We start from the raw sequence: 20639 nt of genomic DNA on the forward strand, positions 1-20639 counted from the left end.
ATGAAATCATTGTTCGCCTAATGCGATTTCGGGCGCTAGAGGGAGTATTGGTTTAAAGGGATATGCACTGTAATTGTTTTTAATGCAATCCTTGAAAATGCACCTTTGCGTCCCCTTTATCCATATTTTTAAATTTTGGCTGGCCAATATTCAAGGGTATTTTTGTGCCTTTGTATTTTTATGCTTAGTCAAATTTCCATATTCATGAGCAAAAGTGTGATGTCATTCTAGGCAGAAACCTCCATGTTACAACTAGGTTTCAGCACCAAAAGTTGCCAGAGTCTTGGATATTTCGCTGTCGTAAATTTTCTTTTCTTTAATGATTCGTTTGTAGTACATGACAGTAAGGAAGTGAGCAAACTTTTCTCACAAATGTTTTCAATGAACATTAATTTTTTGTTCAAAAACAGAAAACACCTAAAATGAACAGTGTCTTCCTGAGCCGCTGAAAAGACACTCGCGCGTAACAGCACCCTCAGTTGTCCGGAAAGACATGGGCAATTTTATATGTTGAAAGAAGTGTACTTCTCAATATATGTAGTGCAAAAAAGGACGTCATATATTTTTTTTTATACAATTGAGAGGATTCGAAAGTTGCCTAGGCCCTTTAATATCACAATAAAGCACAATACAAATTTTAGTATTAAGTCATGAAAACATGTAGGCCTATACATAAATGTCTGTTAATAAAATATTAAATCTGTACCCTGTATAAATTGTACAATTACTCAATAAAAACACGTAGGTCTATTTCTAAATATCTCTAATTAAAATATGAAAGATGTACCCTGGCTGTATACATTTTAGAATTAGTCAAATGTCTCTAAATACAAAGATTAAATATACACCCAGCCGTAATCATTTAAATATAAGAACTTAAATATGATCCAAACATGATATGATACAGTGACCCGGCACCCCAAATTCAAAACTATTACAACACTAAAAGGGAGGCTTCTATGAAAAACACATTAGGCATCATAAAAGAATACAAATTTATACGTTATACCTAACTAAAACCCCACACCACACACATAAAACACTATAACCTTATTTCAACATGCAAAATGAAGACAGTATGGTTGAATCATTACATTTAAGAATCCTTTAGCGATATTACGATGCATGCTATACATGCAACAGAAACGTAATACAAGTTCACATCGTGAACCTCAATTTATCAAGCAAAATTACCAACACTGTTGCAACATTCAACCTGTTCTTAAAGAGGTTGGGAAATGCTCGAAGACATTTCCGTCATTTTTCGGGTATATGTAGCCTAATGAAATGAGTACAAAAGGTACTTTGAGAGCTGTTTTTCAGGTCCTGTTTCGACCCGAACGTGCAATTTGTGTAAAAGTCGTCGCTGGGGGCAGCAAACAAAACATAGTAAATCGTGACGTAATAAACAGGACTCCCGATGCAGCGTAGTAGTATGTACAGTCGACTCTCGTTATAACAAACTCGTTTGGACCTTGCCGCATTGTTTGTTATATCAGAATTTTGTATTAAGAGGAACATCAGTCCCATTCATTGTGCATATAAATGCACAGTCGGGACCAAGGCTTTATGTTTGTTAAAACCAGAATTTTGTATTAACAGAGTTTGTACTAACGGGAGTCGACTGTACATTTACATACGTCAGTTTCCTCATGATGTTGCCATGGTGTCCACAAAATCCCCATGGTGTTCCCATGGTGTTCATAAATACCCCATTGTGTTCCAATGGTGTCCATAAAATACCCATGGTGTTTCCATGGTGTTCATAAATTCCTCTATGGTGTGCCCATGGAGCTCATAAAATCTCCATGGTATTCCCATGGTGTCCATGCAATCTCCATGGTGTTCCCATGGTGTTCATGCAATCTCCATGGTGTTCCCATGGTTTTTCCATGATGAGCATAAAATCTCCCATGGTGATCATTTTAACTAACATGGTGTTATTGATGACCCCGTGGGCATCCCATGGGATGCCCATGGGACATTTCTGTAAGGGAGGCCTTAAGAATGACATCATGCGTAACTTGCAAATACACATGTATGGTGCATCTGAACATACTCAACAACTATTCCCAGGCTACATTGTTGTATGTTTTCTCAGTCGCAATAGACCGATCCATTCAGCCCGTCTACGAAAATTTGACCAATCGCATCAGCCGTGACCGCTTAACCAAAATAATGTCCAGCGAAAATAACAGTCTAAACACTAATTTTAAGTACGACGCGCGCGTCTGGAATAATGCAGTATGTGCGCAGTGGGAGGGGCTTAGTGGATCGGCCTATTACCAATAGGTCATAGTTTTCAGCGACTGAGGGCGATGTAGTCCAATTGTTGCTGTAATAAAAAAAAACCCAGTTTACAAGTTGTAAATTTTATGAATGAAATGTTAAACGTGATATTCTTAGTGTCTGTACCATCGATGTCCATATCCAGAAAATGGCGTCAGTACAGTGCGCCCTCAAGCGCTCAATTATGGCCTATGGAGGTATAAATATGGCGGCGTTATCTCTGTACCAGCAGCTTATAATGGAACGGGAAGGCTTGATCCACCCGAGCCAGACAATCCACGAGACCCAAACCTCCTGTGCAAGGGAATGCCAAGCAACGCTGCCGACGCACAGACAAAGATGGCGGCGATGACAAAAATGCCGAGGACGTAGTCACCCGTGACGTCATACAATACACCTAGCAACGAGATCGAAACATACGAAACACAAATGAACAAGTTTTAAACCTTCTAATTTGCATGCTGCATCAACTGAAGGAAAATGAAGATTTATCGGGGCTCAAAATTCTTGTGCCAACAAAACCATGTTCGAAAAACTTCGGGTATTTTCAGGGAATGCTATCGTTTCGGTTTGCGGTAACACCATGTGGTAATAACTACTGCTTAGAAGATATTTAGTTCTGAAAAGAACTTGTCCTGCTTATTATCAACTTTCGCGACGTAGTTTTAGTTCTGAAAAGAACAGTCCTGCTTTAAATTATAACAAACTTGTCTTTGGTCTCAACGTTTCGACTAGCCTGCGCTAGTCATCGCCACAGCTTAAGAGCACAAGGGCGGATCCAGGGGGGGGGGGGGGGGGGGGGGGGGCCAAAGGGGGCCATGGCCCCCCCCAAAACGAAACCAATTTTTTTTTTTTTTAATGTGACATCGCAATAAAGGCAGGCAATGAGTACACCACCATCTTTTCCTCAAAAAAAATTGGTTAAAGTGGTCAGAAATTGCCTCAGATCGCACCACAGAGCATCTAGAATCCAAAAAATTTTCGGGGCCCTTGCGGGCCCCGAACCCCACGCCGTAATTTTTTAGACCCACTTTTTGGGGGGACCAAAAATTTTTTTTTGGCCCCCCCAAAAAATGTGTTCTGGATCCGCCCTTGTAAGAGCAGCCTTTACCGTTGGCAACATCGGCACGCGCAGCAACCGAATTCAGCGTGGCCATCCATCTAATTAGAAATTCCCAAGATGTCCTCTGAAAAATTCCCAAGATTTCCCAAGATATTAGCACTATGCATCACAATAACAGCACCATATTTTTATGTGAATGGGGCTCACAAAGTGCCTCAGATAACATTTTGCGCATGCGCAATCTATACTTTTGTGCGTTCACAGTATGCAAAAAAATCCTAAGGCTCAGCGACATATTCCCAAGGCCTGTCCTAAATTCCCAAGATCGGATTGGGCAAAATCTCAAGGAGAGGCCATGCTGACCGAAATTGGTCACCGTTGCGTTAGTCCGTGCGTTAGCTAGTTAGTTAGTGAGTAATAGTAACAAAAACGTTGACATTGTCTATTGCTCCTACATATTTTGACCAATTTCAACCAAACTTTGTCAAAAGGATCATCAGTAGCCCAGCCCCAAACTGTTACATGACCAAACTGGGGTCAACTTGAGGTCATCATGGGGTCAAGGTCAAAATAACGTCAAATTTCAAAAAAGCTCAAATGGCCATGGTCAAATCCCCTACCTCCATATGGTCAAACATTAAAAAGATGTCCATTGTCACCTCTTCATCTGACCTATACAGTTATGAGGTCAAAGGTCAAAATAATGTGAACGGGAATTCGTTTTTCCGCAGCTTCTGAGATCCGACCGAGTTTGTTTTTCTTACACCTTGAGAACATTTCACACTTTGATCAACTTTACCTGATACAGGTGCACTTATCAGCGTTCCGATCCCCGGTGGCACAAACGATAACACCTCGACAGTATGGGCGCCATATGCCTCGTGAAACAACTGCGCTGCACTTGGAATAGTTGTCCCATAGATACACGATCGCAGTAAGCCGGACACTAAAATGGGGAAAAAAGAAAACATATTCGTTGTTTTTTTTTCGTCCAAAGACGCGTTGGCAATAGGGTGCCGGGGTGGGTTTACTGGGGCGTGATGATTCCAGTGCCGGTGCCCTGGGTGAAACAAAATAAAACATTTGTCATTAATATCCCCACACACAAAAAAATACTTCCTTACCTAATTCAATTAGAAATTAGTCTAACTACTCTCATGGGCGGATCCAGAACACAATTTTTTTTAAAAATTTTTGGGGGGCCGCTCAAGGGCCCCGAAAGTTTTTTTGGATTCTAAATGCTTTGGTGTACACAGATGGTGGTGAACGCAGTGCCCGCCTTTAAATTTATTGCGACATCACTTTAAAACAAATGTTTTTTTTTTGGGGGGGGGGATCCGCCCTTGACTACTTTTGACGAGCCGTGTCAAACAAATTTGGCACAATGGAAATAAAAAGGAACTGTCAACACCTTTACTGACATTTTATTCCTTATAATCATCAAGTATATCAACATGAAGAGCCAGTAATTTGTTCATGTTAAAATAAATTTAAAAATAAAATGTTCAATAGACTTTTCTTCGTAGGATCTGGTTGAGTTCGTTCGGTCTCCTATACCAAATGGGAAAAAAGACTATGAGCAAATTCGGGCGGGAGTTATATCTAGTTATTAGTTCGACTAAATTCGCTCAAAATAAGGCGGGATGGTTAGACTGTATACTCTAATCGACTATTTGGAACCGGACCACAGGGCACATTTCCATCGCTTGTTACCAATAGGCATGCGCATCATTATCCACAACTAGGAGCCAGGACCAACACGTTTTGTGTTGACGTTTCGACCATCGTTTGACTAGAGGAGTTCGCACGTTGCTATTAGTGCGCAGACGCAATTAACGTCACAAATAACCCAGTCGACTAATGGCCCTCGCCCGAACTTGCTCTAGGCCGCCCATGAATTACTATACAGTGTGAGTAAAAAAAAAAAAAGAAGCGAAACCCAAATGTCGGGACTATTGTTTTATTTTTCTGCATGTTGCACTTTCATTTAAATCACCCATGTACTTTTTAGTTGCGGAATTTTAAACACAACCACCGTTTTAAAGTTCTGTCCACGAATCACAAAAAAGGTGTGCGTTCTTTCAGCAAAACGAAAGCAATTCACACACATCCCTATGTGATTTGGTTTCGTTTTGCTGAAAGAACACGTACCTTTTTGTGATCCGTGGACAGAACTTTAAAACGGTGGTTGTGTTTATAATTCCATAACTTAACAATTACACGAGTGATTTGATTGATTCTTGTACTAAAAGAAAGCTTATGAATTGGACTTTTATATCCTAGATTTTGAAAGTGCTACATGCACAACTTCACTATAACAATAGTCCCGACATTTTGGGTATCGTCTTATTTTTACTCGCCCTGTATAGGTCGAAGCATTGAACAACTTACCTACAGCGACGACAGCAACCGTTGTAAAAGTCTTAACAATGGCCAGCAATCCCAGGACGACAGTTCCAAAGATACACGATATAACGAGCAAGTACAAGGACATGAAGGGCAGACGATCTCCGATCACACCTATGAGCAATTTCCCGCCAATCTCCCCACAAGCAAAGAGCATAATGGCAGAGGCTGTCTGGCTGCTGCTGAAATCAAGTCCTTCCATGAAACTGGCCTTTATTAAGAGAAGACAGTTCGTTAGTGAAAAACATCATGCGTTGGTACGCCAAGGTTGGCCCTAGACTCACTTCCATTTCACTCTATTTTTTTTTAAATGTTCGTTATGTCATTTCCAAGGGTATTTTACTGCCTTTTTGATTTTTATGCTGATGCTAAATTCCATATTGACGAGCAATAGTGTGATGTCATTTCAGGCAGAAACCTCAACGTTACAGCTATTCAGCAGCAAAAGTTGCCAGAATTTTGGGCATTTCTCCGTCGTAAATTTTCTTTTCTTTGGTGATTCGTTGTGTCAGTACCGGCAATAAGCCAATGAGCAAACTTCTCTCTCAACATAATAGTTTCAATAAGCAATCGCTGGGGTTCACAATTTAAACAGAAAACCCATAACTGAACAGTGTCTTCCTGAAATGACATCACTGCAACAGCGTCCTCAGTTGTCCGCAAAAGCATGGACAATTACATTTTTTATTTAAAGAAGTGCACTTCTCAATGAAATTAACAAAAAAGGTATGTCAAATATGTTATATGTAATGCACTTGTTACCCCTAAAAAGAATGTTGTATTTGTATAATAAACCTTTCATATTATTTCAGCCTGCTCAGGCGTTACATTTAGGCTACTCACAAAATTGATATTGAAGAAATTCCACCCAAGGTAACTGAACAGCACACCAATGGACCACAACCAGACCTCAAGGCTCTTAATAAGGTGCAGAAATCCAGAGTTGTCGATGTTGTTCACTTGGAGATCAATGTTCCCTTCACTTAAGTCAGCACCGTGACCCTTGCTGCTTCGCTTTTCATAATCAGACCCCTCGGTGCCCCCTTCCGGAACTTGCTTCACCTTGTCCATGTTCTCCAGTTCGTGTTTTTCGTCAGGAGGCTCATCATCGGGCGCCGCAGTGTAGTCTTCAGTTGGTGGGTCGGTCAGAAACATGCCGTTCGCGACGCCCAAAACGAGGATGCCACCGCCCAGAATTCTCAGTGCACCGCGCCATCCGTAGTGACTAATGCACGTCGTTAGCACGGGACTGAATACCAACATACCTGTAAAAGGTAACCGAGAATTAATACTTAAATTTTCCGAGACGAAAGCCCCAATGGCAACAAAGGAAGTCTGCAATTTCCTGAAAAGACTTTTCATTGGCAAGAGTGCATATCGATCGACGCCCTGTTAATAATGACAGAGCCTGGCCTGACGATTCGGAAGCTATCATTTTGAAGTTTAAAAAAAATACTGAAATTGTACAACTTGAGAAAGTACGAAAAAATCAACGTCACTTTCATAATAGCGCATTCAATTCTGTATTAGTTTAAACGTATTAAAAACGAAATAACGACAGAGCCCTCAATCGGTGAATAATTACGGGTAACAACTACATGTGATTTTAATTATTCGCTCGTACCCCACCCAAACAGGGCGCTGGAAGGGCTAATTTCTTCAGGACCCACCCTCATGTCCTTGTCGCGGTAGAATCGTGTCAATGCAGCTTGTGAAATATCGTCCAATTCGCGATATACGAATGGACGCGGAACGCGAAACATCTGAGACAAACAAAACTTAACGCACAAAATTCCAAACGGCGACAGGTCAATTTCGTCGAGCCCTCATTTTATAGATTTTTGTCAGAGCGCTGAATGTGCATGTGGTGGCTGCTCTATGTTCCGACACCTATGTTCCGACACCCCTTTGTTCCGACACCTCTACGTTCCGACAACTCAACCTATGTTCCGACACTCCTATGTTAATTCCGACTGCTCAACCTATCTTCAGACACTACCCTATATGTTCCGACACTCCTATGTTCTGACAACCTGCACAAAATATTGTGTTACTCCCGGTGAGAGTTATAGGGTTAGGTTTAGGGCTAGTTATAGGGATAAGAATATGTGCAGTCGGAACAGTGTCGGAGCACGGTCGAGAAGTCGTAACATAGGGGTGTCGGACCATAGGTTGAGTTGTCGGAATATAGGGGTGTCGGAACCTAGGCGTGTCGGAACATAGAGGTGTAACCGCTGAAGGTACGTGCATTGATTAAGGCAGCAAACTACCACAGTGCTTTGCAACGCCTGTGCTTCCTTCACATAATTTTGTGAAAGAGACTAGCCCTTCCCCAGCGCCCTAGCAGTTTGGGCGGTGGATACGAGCGAATCTATAATTACCGCAAGTTGATCCTAACAAAGTAAAGACCATTGCACGGGAGAAATTCTTTCTCGCAAACCACTCCAAAACCACTACCATTGTGGGCTGGTTGATGAAGTTCGCACCGACCCCCGTCATAACTCCAAACGTGAAATAGGCGTAGCCTAGGGCCGGAACGAATGACGTCACGAACAGTCCTGCGCTGAAGACGACAACTCCTAGGTTGACAATAGTTCGCTTGCTCAGCTTGCGTTCGAGGATGACCGTGAGAGGGCTACAGAGGCCGGTAAGGGCTATAGCCACGGAACCAACCCAACCTGAAATTTAGCAAACAAATTGAGCGTCCTATAATTAAACACATTCAGTGGCTCAAGTGCACGCATAATGTGTGGATATTTGGAACTTTTGTGTTGGAACTAAAGGCCGAAATGTGAACACTTAATTTTTGGGTGCATAACAACTAACCGAAGTTTCAGTTCAATGGCTTATACACTACAATTCGGAAAAAAACACAGACAACAAACGCACATGTGCCGATATCGTCACTGGATTTCGCTGCCAACGCACGGCACACGTTTTTAAAAACAAGTGGTCCGCGGACCGCATGTCGCCTTTTTCCGCGGTCGATCCTTATATGTGTTGTGTTCTTACAAAAAACCCACATTTGGGGCATTTTTCAACGACCACAAATGACCCCTAGATGACCTTTGACCTTCAATTTTGGAAGAACTGTGATGAACCCCCACCCAAGGGATTACTCCATCCAAGTGACATTACAATCCATCAAATTCTGTAGACAATATATTTGAAGCATATTTGAACAATGACCTCTAATGACCCCTACATGACCTCTGGCCCCAGTAATCCGATGAAGAATTGTTTTCCTACCCAAGGGTCACTGCATGCAAGTTTCATCAAAATCAAGGAAAGCACGTACAATGTTGTAAACTTTCCCCCAAAACTGTGCATTACATCATTATTAACCTCAGTTGACCTATGACCTGAAATAAATTCCACATTATCTTTGCTACTCAATGATGCTCGTGTCCAAGTTTTATGCAATTCAGGTGAATGTTTAGGAAATAAAAGTAATTCAAAAAACTTTAACATATACATACGGTCATACAGAATTTAGGACTGGTAAGTGCCTCCCTCAAAGAAAACCTCTTCTATCAATGGTTTGTTTCTTCCGAACGATACCATTTCTAGCGGACTAATTCCACACGGTATTTGATACCGTCCCCGTCTTCACTTTGAGCGAGTTTTTTTCTCATTAAAGAGTATCATTTGCAAATGTCAAAAAAGTCACTGACAAAACTTGTTGAAAAGCTTACTTGGTTTAAAGATATAGTAATATGGCACTCAAACTCCCTGTGAAATTGTTCTTTCTGTCATGCTGTCATTTTGAAGAAAACAATAAAAGAAGGTCATTTCCAACGATGTGTCTAAAGACGCATTTTTGGAAATTTCTATTAGTATTTTGTTTTTCTAATTCGGCGAAGCGCGCGCAAGCGTTGACAGTACGCACACGCGCGCGCGGTTGCTATAATTCGTCGGTTCATTGCGCGACATCGCGTAACTGCAATCGGCTGAATGAGAACGTGTCCCGGACACTGAATTTGGGCGCAATTCAAAACATGACTCGGCAACTTTTGAATTGAAACCGAGATCCAAGAATACTGTTTTCTCAGAATATAGGACTACAGCATTCACTGAGCTAAAACTCCTCCAGGTTAGTGGTTCAGCACCCGTCTTCAGTGTTGTAGGTCTCGAGACCGGTCTCGGTCTCGAGACCGGTCTCGAGACCGGTCTCGGTCTCGAGACCGGTCTCGAGACCACTTTTTGCTGGTCTCGGTCTCGGTCTCGGATGCTGTGGTCTCGGTCTTGGTCTCGGTCTCGGTCCCCTTTGGTCTCGATATTTTGGCTGGTCTCGGGTCGAGACCGGCAATATTGTAGCTTTTACAGCTCGATCGATTACTTTGTGTTCACTTCGTTCAGTACCGTTGTTATTTAAAACATTTGCTAGCCCGTAGATCAAGCTTGTTATATATCGCGGTCGGTTTGGACTCGCCTGCACGTTGGAAAGTCCCCAAAGTACATGTAAAGCTCCAGCAGTACCAGTTACTGAACGATTTGGAACAAGTTCGGCATTTATCTGTTGAATCGGCCACATAAAGCAAAGTATAAACTTGTACATGTAACAATTTATGCAATAAGTGTCAACCATTTTCGGGGATTGTGTAGTTTAGCCCACCCCTGTGGGCGTAATCACTTGCATTTTGTATTCTGATATTAAATGAGGTGCTTCAAATTAGTTATATTTTCGACCCCACACAATGTTCTCTTTTATTTAGGACAGTATTTTGACAGTATTTTTAAAAGTAAATTTTTCTACCTGATTTTCCAGATTTTAACTCACACACTCTTAGCGGCCATTCAGAATTTTCAGTGTTTTAAAATTTCGATCTTTTTCCAAATTGTGGGTGGGTGGGTCAAGCTAAATAATTGAAAATCGAAATTCACTTTCCAGGGAAAAAAAGATACAAAAACAAAGAAAGATAGATCTTTTGACTTGCAAACGCGAAATATCGCGATGCGTGTTTCTTTTCCAACTTCGTCCCCTGTATGTACTGTCAGTGGCATAGCCAGGAATTTTTCAGTGTGTGTGTGTGTGTGTGTGTGGGGGGGGGGGGGGGGGGGGGGGGGCTTGAACATTTCATGGGGGGGGGGGCGTCATGTAGATCAATGATTTTTTTTTCGAAACTCAAAATCTCAGTGGGGGAGGCGACTGGGGGGTGGGCGACAAGGTTTCATGGAGGGGGGGGGGGGAGGGGGGTGGCGCCTCCCACGCCCCCCCCCGTGGCTACGCCACTGCAGGTCATACAGTTAAAGTTATGTAAACTTGTATGAAAAGTCAAAGAAAAGTAACTCTCATGATCTATTTGACACCAAGTTTGTGTTAACTTTCCGGTAACGCCCTAAAAAAATTATCCAGACAAATATGTTTATTTTGTAACATTTTTTGTTCGTCTGTCGGTCTTCTATGGTGTTATGTTTACTTTTAGGTACCTTCAATGGTACTATGTTTAATTAACCTGTTCATTTGTTTAATTAAACTAATAACGCACATATAGTTGCCAAATATGGCACTAACAAGTTTGAGGTCGGCAATTTCGTCTTTAAAAATCTTGGTACGTCGGGTTACCGTACACACAATTGTCCTGGAAATAACAGTACCAAAGTACAGAAAGTCGTACGCAAGAGCTCCCCAGCAAGTATCGCTGACGCCATTAGGCCTATGATTCCAAAAATGTTCACTGTGTCACACAGTGAAATAACTAAAAAGCGTCGTTGTATTGTGGACACATAAAAGCATTCAAGTCGCGTTCTTGCACACTTTCTGCAAGTCGACTGGATATCCTTGAACCACTGCCCCTGCTTTGCATAACAAGTGCACATGAATGAACGATTCGTTTTTTATTCAAAGAAATTTCTATGTACAGTCACCAGACTCTATTCAGTAAAGTCCCCGTCAAAACGAAAGTATACAATCCACGTGCATAACGCACGGCTACACCATCGTACAGTGTGGCAGGGACACCAACAAGTAAAACAACAATTAAACATTAAAAAAAAAAAATGGATAAATATTCTGATTGAATTTCGTTAAAAGATACTTTTTGGTGAGGTATCACACATTTTATCACATAAAAGAGGATGACCAACAACTTCACGCCGTCACTGAACTAGACACACATGTACATGTACATGGTGTTCAAGTACATGTACATGCAAGTGCATGTACATGTACAGTCATGTTCAGTTTTTTTATTAATCGAAATTAGGGGTGGGTGGGTGGGTCAAAATAATTTGGAAAAAAAGTCGAAATTTTAAAACATTGAAAATTCTGAATGGCCCCTTACATGTACAAGTTACCACCCACTGTTGCCATGAGAGTGTATGATGAGACCCCATTTTCTGGCTGCTCATTTTAAAGTACCCCATTATTCCTCAAAAATTAAAAATCCCGTTCAGAAAAAATTAAAAATCCATATCTAGCACATTCTGGCTACCACCTCGCAACTTGTGGGTCTACATGTACAAGTCCACATTCTATGACAAAAATTTTAAAAATTAATTCAACATTTTCTAGCTCCCATTTTTTAAAATCAAGTACACAAGTCTTGTTAGAAGTTAAGTCCTAATTTTATTTTAGGAAAAAAGAGGCAATGTAAAATTAAAATTGCATCTTTAAATATCCGTTAGAAGTCATAGCTGAAACCAAGGGGGTGAATGTGGAGTTTAGGATCTGAGTTCCTATAACAGATGAAACATCTATCCTTAACTTTTTACTTTTGTCACGATTGGGTGTAGACAACATGTCAAAGCCCATGTTTCTTAAGTGTAACTACTTTTTGCTCAAGTAAGGTGTCATGTATCAATTTGTCAACACTGCCACTGGTCGAAATTTTGGTCTGTATTCTTTGTGAATAGAAAGGTAAATTTTTCAACTATAATAACGTGTCTTGTTTTTTTTAATTTCGACTTTTGTTATTCATTATCAGCGGTCTCGGTCTCGGTCTCGGCAGAGTTGTAATGACTCGAGTCAATGACTCGACTCGAGTCCGACTCGAGTCACATTTTTTGGCGACTCGACTCGACTCGAGTCCCGACGGGTAAATGACTCGACTCGACTCGAGTCACTGCGAGCAAATGACTCGACTCGACTCGAGTCCCTCATCAGAATGACTCGACTCGACTCGAGGAAGGCTAATAAGACTCGAGTCCCAAAATAAAAGCAAAACTTACTTGCGAAAAATATTTGCAATGACTTACGCTGCGCCGTTCGCGTTGCCAGTTTTTGTTCACGTCATGTTAATGTTCGCGAATAATGTACGTTTATATACAGCGGCAGTCTGTTTCCTTCCTCCATAATGAAACAACAAACATACACCGTGTCGCGGACTCCCACCTTGTGGTTCTATAGCATGTAATGCTAAACCCGGAACCAGACTTAAAACGCATTTCTCAATCCGTGGTTTCATCATTGGTTTCGGGCGATTTTGAAGTTCTTGGTGGAACGCTGGCTAAATTCATGTCCCGATTTCACACACAAAAATGGATACGGACGGGCCCACCTTTAAATAATCAGAAACAGTTTTGTATGCAATTAGGTTTTAACGTTGTCAGCGATCAGCGAACAATAAAATCTAGACCCGAAGCCAAACCAGTTATAAGACCGAAGTTTCACATCTTCTTATCTGTGACGTGAGCTAGCAATGAAAACTGTTGGTTGGGTACCATACAGCATACTTTATGTCTTTGGATTTCCGTAATAGACTGGTGCCTTGTATTCTCTCTCTTGTGTTTGTTGCTTTTTATTGTAATTAAGTGTTCAAATATTTGTGACTCGAATTGACTCGAGCTAAATACTTGACTCGACTCGACTCGACTCGACCACACTCTGTGACTCGACTCGACTCGACTCGACCTTGTTGACCTAATGACTCGACTCGACTCGAGTCACTTCTTAAAAATGACTCGACTCGACTCGAGTCACAAAAATCAGTGACTCGTTACAACTCTGGGTCTCGGTCTCGGACCATATTGGTCTCGGTCTCGGTCCGCCTTGAAGGGGCTGGTCTCGGTCTCGGTCTCGGTCTCGAATCTTCAGGTCTCGGTCTTGGTCTCGGTCTCGGACTATCCGGTCTCGACTACAACACTGCCCGTCTTAGGTTATGAGCACTTTCGATGCTTCAAACTAACATTATGCACACATTACAAAATGCTGTACTCTACCTTCGGGTTGGTCCACTTCAGGTATGTTTTCAATTCCTACGTGCCTTTAACTAATTCTTTATTCCATAAGGGCCGCACGCGCGTGCACCTTATCCCAAAAAGGTGCTATACTTCTAACGTTTGGGTGTTTAGCCTACCTGTTGCTGCGGATCCAGCATGGAATTCCTCCTTCAAACTCACGAAGAGTATGCTGTAGTTGTACAGAAGTCCGAGACAGAGAAATGTCACATTGAATGCCGCTAGTGTGACTACCCAGCGCCACCACCAGCACAGGCAGGCCATGACTTGAGGTTGAACTTGAGCTGGAAAACAGATCTATGGAAGGATGTTGAAGCCCTTGCTCAGCGCATAAACAATGTAGCTGAAAATCAGTAACACAAACCAAACGCTTCTTCACCAACGCTTGCAATATTGAGCTTCCTGTGACAGCATTGGTCCGAAACTGTTCCGTTTGGATGCAATGTTAGTCTATGAATGGCCCCGAACTTCCGCGGGCATCTATAATGAAGCGACATCAGGTACGGTTGTGTCATCTCCACAGGGGAAGTAGGCCTATTACTATAACATCTGAATAATCACATGCACATGTTCTCCAATTCCTGTTATTTCATCACATTATCATGGCACAATATATTTTGTCTGATAATTGTCAGAAAACAACCCTTTACATTTTTCAGGAACGAAAACATCTTAGTCCGAGACTTCTGGGTTATACATGTATTCCAGTCGGACAAATGTATTATTGTGTTTTGAGCTTCAGTGACGTTAAACTGGAACACGAAGGGAGAGCATGGGCGCAATCAACTCAGCTAAGGCAAAGTGCACCCCCAACTCAGAAATTGTGGGAAATAAAAAAAGACAGCTTTTTTCCCCATCGGTTGTGCCCATTTCATGTTTTCATTGTTTGTGAGTTACCCACGAAAAAAACAAAGACCACTTCCCAGGTGTACCCCGGCCCTGTGCGACAAAATGGCACCAAGCAGCAGATAGGCCTACGCCATCTGTCATCAAGTCAACTCGATATCATGATTAAAAAACGGATTCACAGTACAAGTTATATTAGCTTTAAAGGTTTCAGTGATCATCCAAAGTTTAAGGTGATAATAATCATTTTGTTCTTACTTACAAGTTAATCGTTCTTTCGCCGCCGCTACAGGATAAGTACTCCAATGGCGATATACCGAAACTCAGATGTACACGTACAGTGTGCAATAGATGCATCGCTCAGCGCCGCATATTGTTGCTTTGCTTATTGTTAAGTGCAGTTTTTGAAGTTTACCCAACCGTACTGCAATTGTATAAAAGCATCCACCAGGGATAGAAGTTGTTTATCATTCTCTTATTGTACGCATGTTTACAAAAAAATACTGGCTCAGCGCATGATCGATGATCTGTACCCCTTAGACTGTTTCCCGGCCCCCATCCATCCCGGCTCTCCCATTCAAAGCCATTGACTGGATCACCTTTGCACGCACGCACCATATTTGTTTATTTTCAAATCGCGGTTGAGCTCTCTGTGCACAGACGGTGATTGAACACACGATTATAAAAAAAACCTCACTCTTTGTCTTGCCACAAAAAGTACGCAAAATCGTTAGTGACTCCATGAAGGTAACTTTCTAGCATTTCAACTGCATAGGTTTTAAATACTGAAGAGTAATTTTGCTCTCTTTATTGATATTTGCCAGAGACACTTTCGAATTCAGCAAAAATCGAAGCTTATCACCTCTGAAAATGCCATTTTGCAATAGGATGGTTGCGGACAAACATTGCGTGATTCAGGAGGCGGGATTCAGACCTGTAACGGGTCATGCATAATAAATTTCCATACATCAGAGCGCTTCTATACCGCTTGCTACCTGAGCTGTCCCTATATTTGAAGTCCGAACTTAAAAGGGTGCAGACCAGTAAATACACCACCATATAGGCCTTAGTGGTAATAACGCGCACTTCCCAAAATTATTAAAAATACCCACAACTCTCCAATGCGTTTGAGATACATATCAAATTAAAGCTTATTCCATAATCTTTCACTTTCTGTTCAATTCTTGTTCTAGTTTTCGGGGGAAATTTCATCCAACGATGATCACGCAAGTTACACCGTGCACCCCTAAAAGCAGGCCTGAAGCTTATACCCATCGCAATTTTGAAAATGGACGCCAACGCTCCTTTGCAAAATAAATCCATTTTGGGCTAACTTCATCCAAATTTATACGAGCTTACCACACACACAAAAAAAGATCGTCACTTGTCATATGTTTGCATAAAAGGGGATAGGGTACGCCATCCTCTTTCGTGTAGGCCTATTTGTTTTTTTATTTGTAGAAACAAAATTGCAAATGTTGAATGCATGACAACTAAGCTGCATGAAATTTTAGCTCGTGGCTGCAGATAAAACAGATGCGTTATTTGATGCGTGTCTTGAACACCTCAGAGAGTTTTGAGTATTTTTTATAAAGTTGTAATAATTTGGGAGAACGCGTAACTACCACTAAGGTCTGTGGCAGTCTATTAACTGGTTGGGTAGAACCCGTTAACCTTAGACGGCAGTCTACTTCTCAACTCTAACCTGTGGCTCCAAGTAACTGTTCGGCATGCGACCATGCCGGTTGGGCAAGGTTGAGGGTAGCCAACGGGTTTCAGACCTTCTGGTGATATTGCACCAAGCATCTTGGTGATTGAGGGCTTGCCTACCCTGAGCATGCAAATACTGGTTTTCGGCTGAATGTGCAGAGGAGACTCTAGTGATCCGACGGGCGGGACGGCGATACCAACACGCTTTGTGGAAAGCTGTAAGTTGGATGGGGCACAGAAAACATCCAGACCATCCACTGCACCCAGATTTATCTCCAGCTCTCTTGGCTCTGTCTTGCAATATATGGTCTCGGGCGAGAGAGTGAGGTCAGCGCAGCGCAACGCCACCTCTCTATAATCCAAGCCATCGTGCAGTCATGACTTCACCCTTCCATTCCCATGACATCATCGTCTCAAGATCCTGCGGCGATGGGGAAATGACAATGCGGCAGGTGTGGACATACTGAGCCGTAGCAACAAACCCGCACATAGGCGGCTCGGGCCATATGGTAGCCTTCCAGTGACCAAAGGCAGCGCTGGAATTTGGCAGCCCAGGTGACTGAGCAGCCCTCTTCAGGGCCGCACTGCTCATTTCCCTGGCATGAGGAGTGGGCTAGAAAAGGTGCCCAAACATTGACTGCCTCACCGATTCCTGGCCAGGTGGCCGCGGCTGGCAGGAGTCCCAGTACCAGTGGTAAGCAACAAGGGGAAAAACAAAAAGAAAGGTGACATTGATCACCCAAGCGAATGGAATGTGCGCACACTGGCGCCCCTAGACCAGAAAGAGATCTGCCTTGATCGCCAGAGAACTGGTCAGGTATGGCATCCAGATCGCCGCCCTGAGTGAGACCCGCCCTCCAGGATAGGGTCAGCTGTCAGAAGTCGGTGCTGGCTACACTTTTTTGGATCGACCGTAGCGAAGCAGAGCGACACGAGGCAGGGGTTGGCTTTGCTGTCAAAACCAACTTGGCAGCAAGCTGGCTGTACCCCCTAAAGGTGTCAATAACCGGCTGACCATGAGACTGCCACTCCCAGGTAAACGTTTTGCCACGCTCATCAGTGCCTACACTGCCACGATGACCAACCTTGATGATCTGAAGGAGAAGTTCTATGAGGACCTTACCTCCACCATCACTGCAGTGCCCAGGGCAGACAAGCTCATCATTCTTGGTAACTTCAACGCCAGAGTCGGCACCTGCCATGAGTCATGGGAAAGTGTCCTCGTCAAAAACCAGCATTGCTAGCTGCAACACCAACAACAACAGCACCCTTCTTCTAGAAGCATGCGCGGCACACAAGCTCTTGATCACCAACTCCGTCTTCTGCCTTCCAACGGTGTAACAGGACTTCCTGGATACACCCACCCAGGAGACCTCAAGGCACCAAAGCCCAAAAGCGTATCAACGTCTCCAGGCTCCCAAGCTCACCCGTTAGACAGTTCATGACTGAAGAGCTCTCCAGCAAGCTACAGAACCCCAGTACCTAAGGAAACACTGAAGAGGAATGGGGTCCTTTCAGAGGCATCATTAATGCTGTTGCCCTCGATGAAGTAGGACCTACAGTTCGCAGGCACCAGGACTGGTTAGATGAGAGTGACGACAACATCAGAGATCTTCTCCACGAGAAGCAATGTCTGCACAGAGCCCTCCTTAACGACCCAATATCTGCTTTAAAGCAGTCTGCTTTCAAGATCAAATCAACCGTCCAAAGGGAGCTGTGTCATATGCAGGACGCCTGGCTGAACAGGAAAGCTGATGAATCACAGTCCTACGCAGACCGGAATGACAGCAAGAACGTCTACAGCACCCTCGAGGCTATCTACGGTCCCACTTCATCAGGTTCATCCCCCCTCCTCAGTCCCCTACACAGAGCCCTACATCACCGTGGACGACGGACGTGGCAGACAAGTTCGTCTACCTATAGGCAGCACCCTGTCTCGCATTGGCAACATCGACGATGAGGTTGCCTATAGGATCGCTCTCGCAAGCACTGCCTTCGGCAGACTTCACGCCTCGGTGTGGGAGCTTAGAGCAATTACCCTTAAGACTAAGCTCAAAGTCTACCGCCCTGTTGTGCTCCCCTCCCTCCTTTAGGCCTGTGAAACCTGGACTGTATACAGCCGGCATGCCAAGCAGCTCAATGCCTTCCACATGAGATGTCTCAGGAAGCTTCTCCACATTAAAAGGCAGGACAAACTTCCAGACACGGAGGTCTTACACAGGGCTGAAATGGAAAGCATCCACGCCACACTCAAGCATTCCCAGCTGACATGGGCCAGTCATTTCCGTCGCATGCCAGAGGAGCGCCTGCCAAAGAGACTGCTCTACGGCGAACACTGTCACAAAAAGTGCTAGCAAAGTAGCCAGAGGAAACTTACAAAGACACCCCTAAAGGCCTCCCTCAAAAGTTGCAGCATAGATCCAGAAACGTGGGGGGGGGGGGGGTGTTTTGCAGCACCACACCAACTGGCGTAATTTGGTCAAGCACAGCGTGACGAAGTATGAGAAAGGCCACATCTGTGAGGCCGAAAGGAAACGACAGCTCTGCAGGAACAGATCAAGTTCCTCCTTCTCACCTAGTCAGCCCCCAACCAACACTTGCCCTCACTGCAACCAGTCATACCGCGCGAGGATCGGCCTTATCGGGCATCTTCGCACACGTCATGGGTCTTCTTCGCATGCAAAGGACGAACATCATCACTGGTCTGGACCCCGAAGGGTGCAGAAAGGTAAACCGACTCCCAAAGACCTCAGCGATAATTACACTTATTAAAAATACTCACAACTCTCCAAGGTGTTTGAGACGCCCATCAAATAAGCTTATTTCATCATCTTTCATTTTCTGTTCACTTCTTTTGGGGATAACCCAATGACTTTTGGGAGAAGATTCCATCCAAAGATGCTCACCCCTAAAAGAAGTTCTGAGGCCCATCGCCATTTGAAAAACAGGGCAAAATAGTGCACGGCTTCCACCCGTCTTTATTTACAAACCTTCAATTCATGGTCCTCAAAAATAACAGTAACAAATTGAGGGTATACAAATCCTGATTTGCCGTGCATAGGAAATTCTAGGCCTTTTTAGGTCTGCACCCGTTCCCTAGGCCCTTGTCTCCCATGACCACGCAGGAAAAATGTAAAGGAAATGAACACCTCCCTCTTTTTCTAAGAACAATGCAAGATTTTGCAATTTGCTAACAAGGGCTCGTCCTTGTCAAATATCGAGATTTATTGCAATAAGTTGCAAGACCAGAATGATGAAAAACACAGTATTGTTTAATGCTTATTCAGTCATTTATTTAATTTGCACTCACTCCAGGAAAAAAAACCCTAAAATTATTATACACTATAATATTTTAGCAAAAATAGTCACAATATCTTTTTTACAATGATGTTTGTGTCAAAACATGAGTTTAAGAAAATATTTTGTTCACTTATTCATTCAACATGTAGGACTTAATAAACTCAGCTTTTCAATTGGATAATATCGTCACAAAGTTTGACATTTTGCTGAAGTTTGACAATAATATGGATGAAAAGAGTGCGACATCTCTTTAAGGCCAAAAAATAAAGTCTCCGGTTTCTGGTCAGCACCCGCATCACCGTAGCCTGGTGTGTCAGCAAAATGAAAATTTTTTTTTTCAATGTAAGATGATGTCTCAAAACTGTCAAACTCACTGGTTTGACTGGAATCCTGCTGCTGCACAATTTTAACATGTTTTTAGATGGGTCAAATTTAGTTCAAGTCGAAACCATTTGCAGACGGTGTTGTAATATTGCATCTGGAAGCCAAACTGAGAGAGCGATGGTCGTGTATCTGGAACCTGTAAACGCTTTTTAATCAGGGCAATATATAAGGGAATAGACTAAAGACCAGCTGTATGGTCTAACATTACCGTTTTCTCTGATTTTTGTCTTGACTTTATCCAAATTCCCCGAAGAATATCGGTTGAGATCGTAAGTGGGTGCAGACTTCTCAAGCCTCATGGCCTTACTGAGGTCACCTCAAGCTCCACGCTGAAGGATATTTTTGAGAGTTTTAAGGGGATCGAAGCTTCATCTGCAACATCAGCCGACGTTTGAAGACAAAAAAAAGTAGGAGAAAAAAAACCCTGTGTCGCCGCACCACCGTTTTTTGGCAAAGCTCCATA

General features: G+C 43.0%; 1 protein-coding gene across 5 annotated transcripts; it reads right to left on the reverse strand.

Moving 5' to 3' along the window:
* Nucleotides 1-1557: 1557 nt before the first annotated feature.
* Nucleotides 1558-15236, reverse strand: LOC119743536 (monocarboxylate transporter 13-like). 5 transcript variants are annotated; one of them, XM_038219959.1, is made up of 7 exons: nt 15045-15236; nt 14056-14108; nt 8140-8436; nt 6602-7023; nt 5744-5969; nt 4152-4298; nt 1558-2686 (listed from the first exon to the last, which is right to left on the reverse strand). In XM_038219959.1, exons 1-7 carry the CDS (start codon nt 15137-15139, stop codon nt 2523-2525), a joined length of 1404 nt encoding a protein of 467 aa, XP_038075887.1. In that variant the 5' UTR covers nt 15140-15236; the 3' UTR covers nt 1558-2522. The 5 variants fall into 5 exon arrangements, with proteins under 5 accessions (XP_038075887.1, XP_038075888.1, XP_038075891.1 ...); XM_038219960.1 differs by having other exon boundaries at nt 14056-14233; nt 15045-15123; XM_038219963.1 differs by having other exon boundaries at nt 14056-14220; nt 15045-15118.
* Nucleotides 15237-20639: the final 5403 nt, after the last annotated feature.

Source organism: Patiria miniata, unplaced genomic scaffold (genome assembly GCF_015706575.1).
Source record: "Patiria miniata isolate m_02_andy unplaced genomic scaffold, ASM1570657v1 HiC_scaffold_6, whole genome shotgun sequence".
In the NCBI taxonomy this organism is placed as follows: Eukaryota; Metazoa; Echinodermata; class Asteroidea; order Valvatida; family Asterinidae; genus Patiria; species Patiria miniata.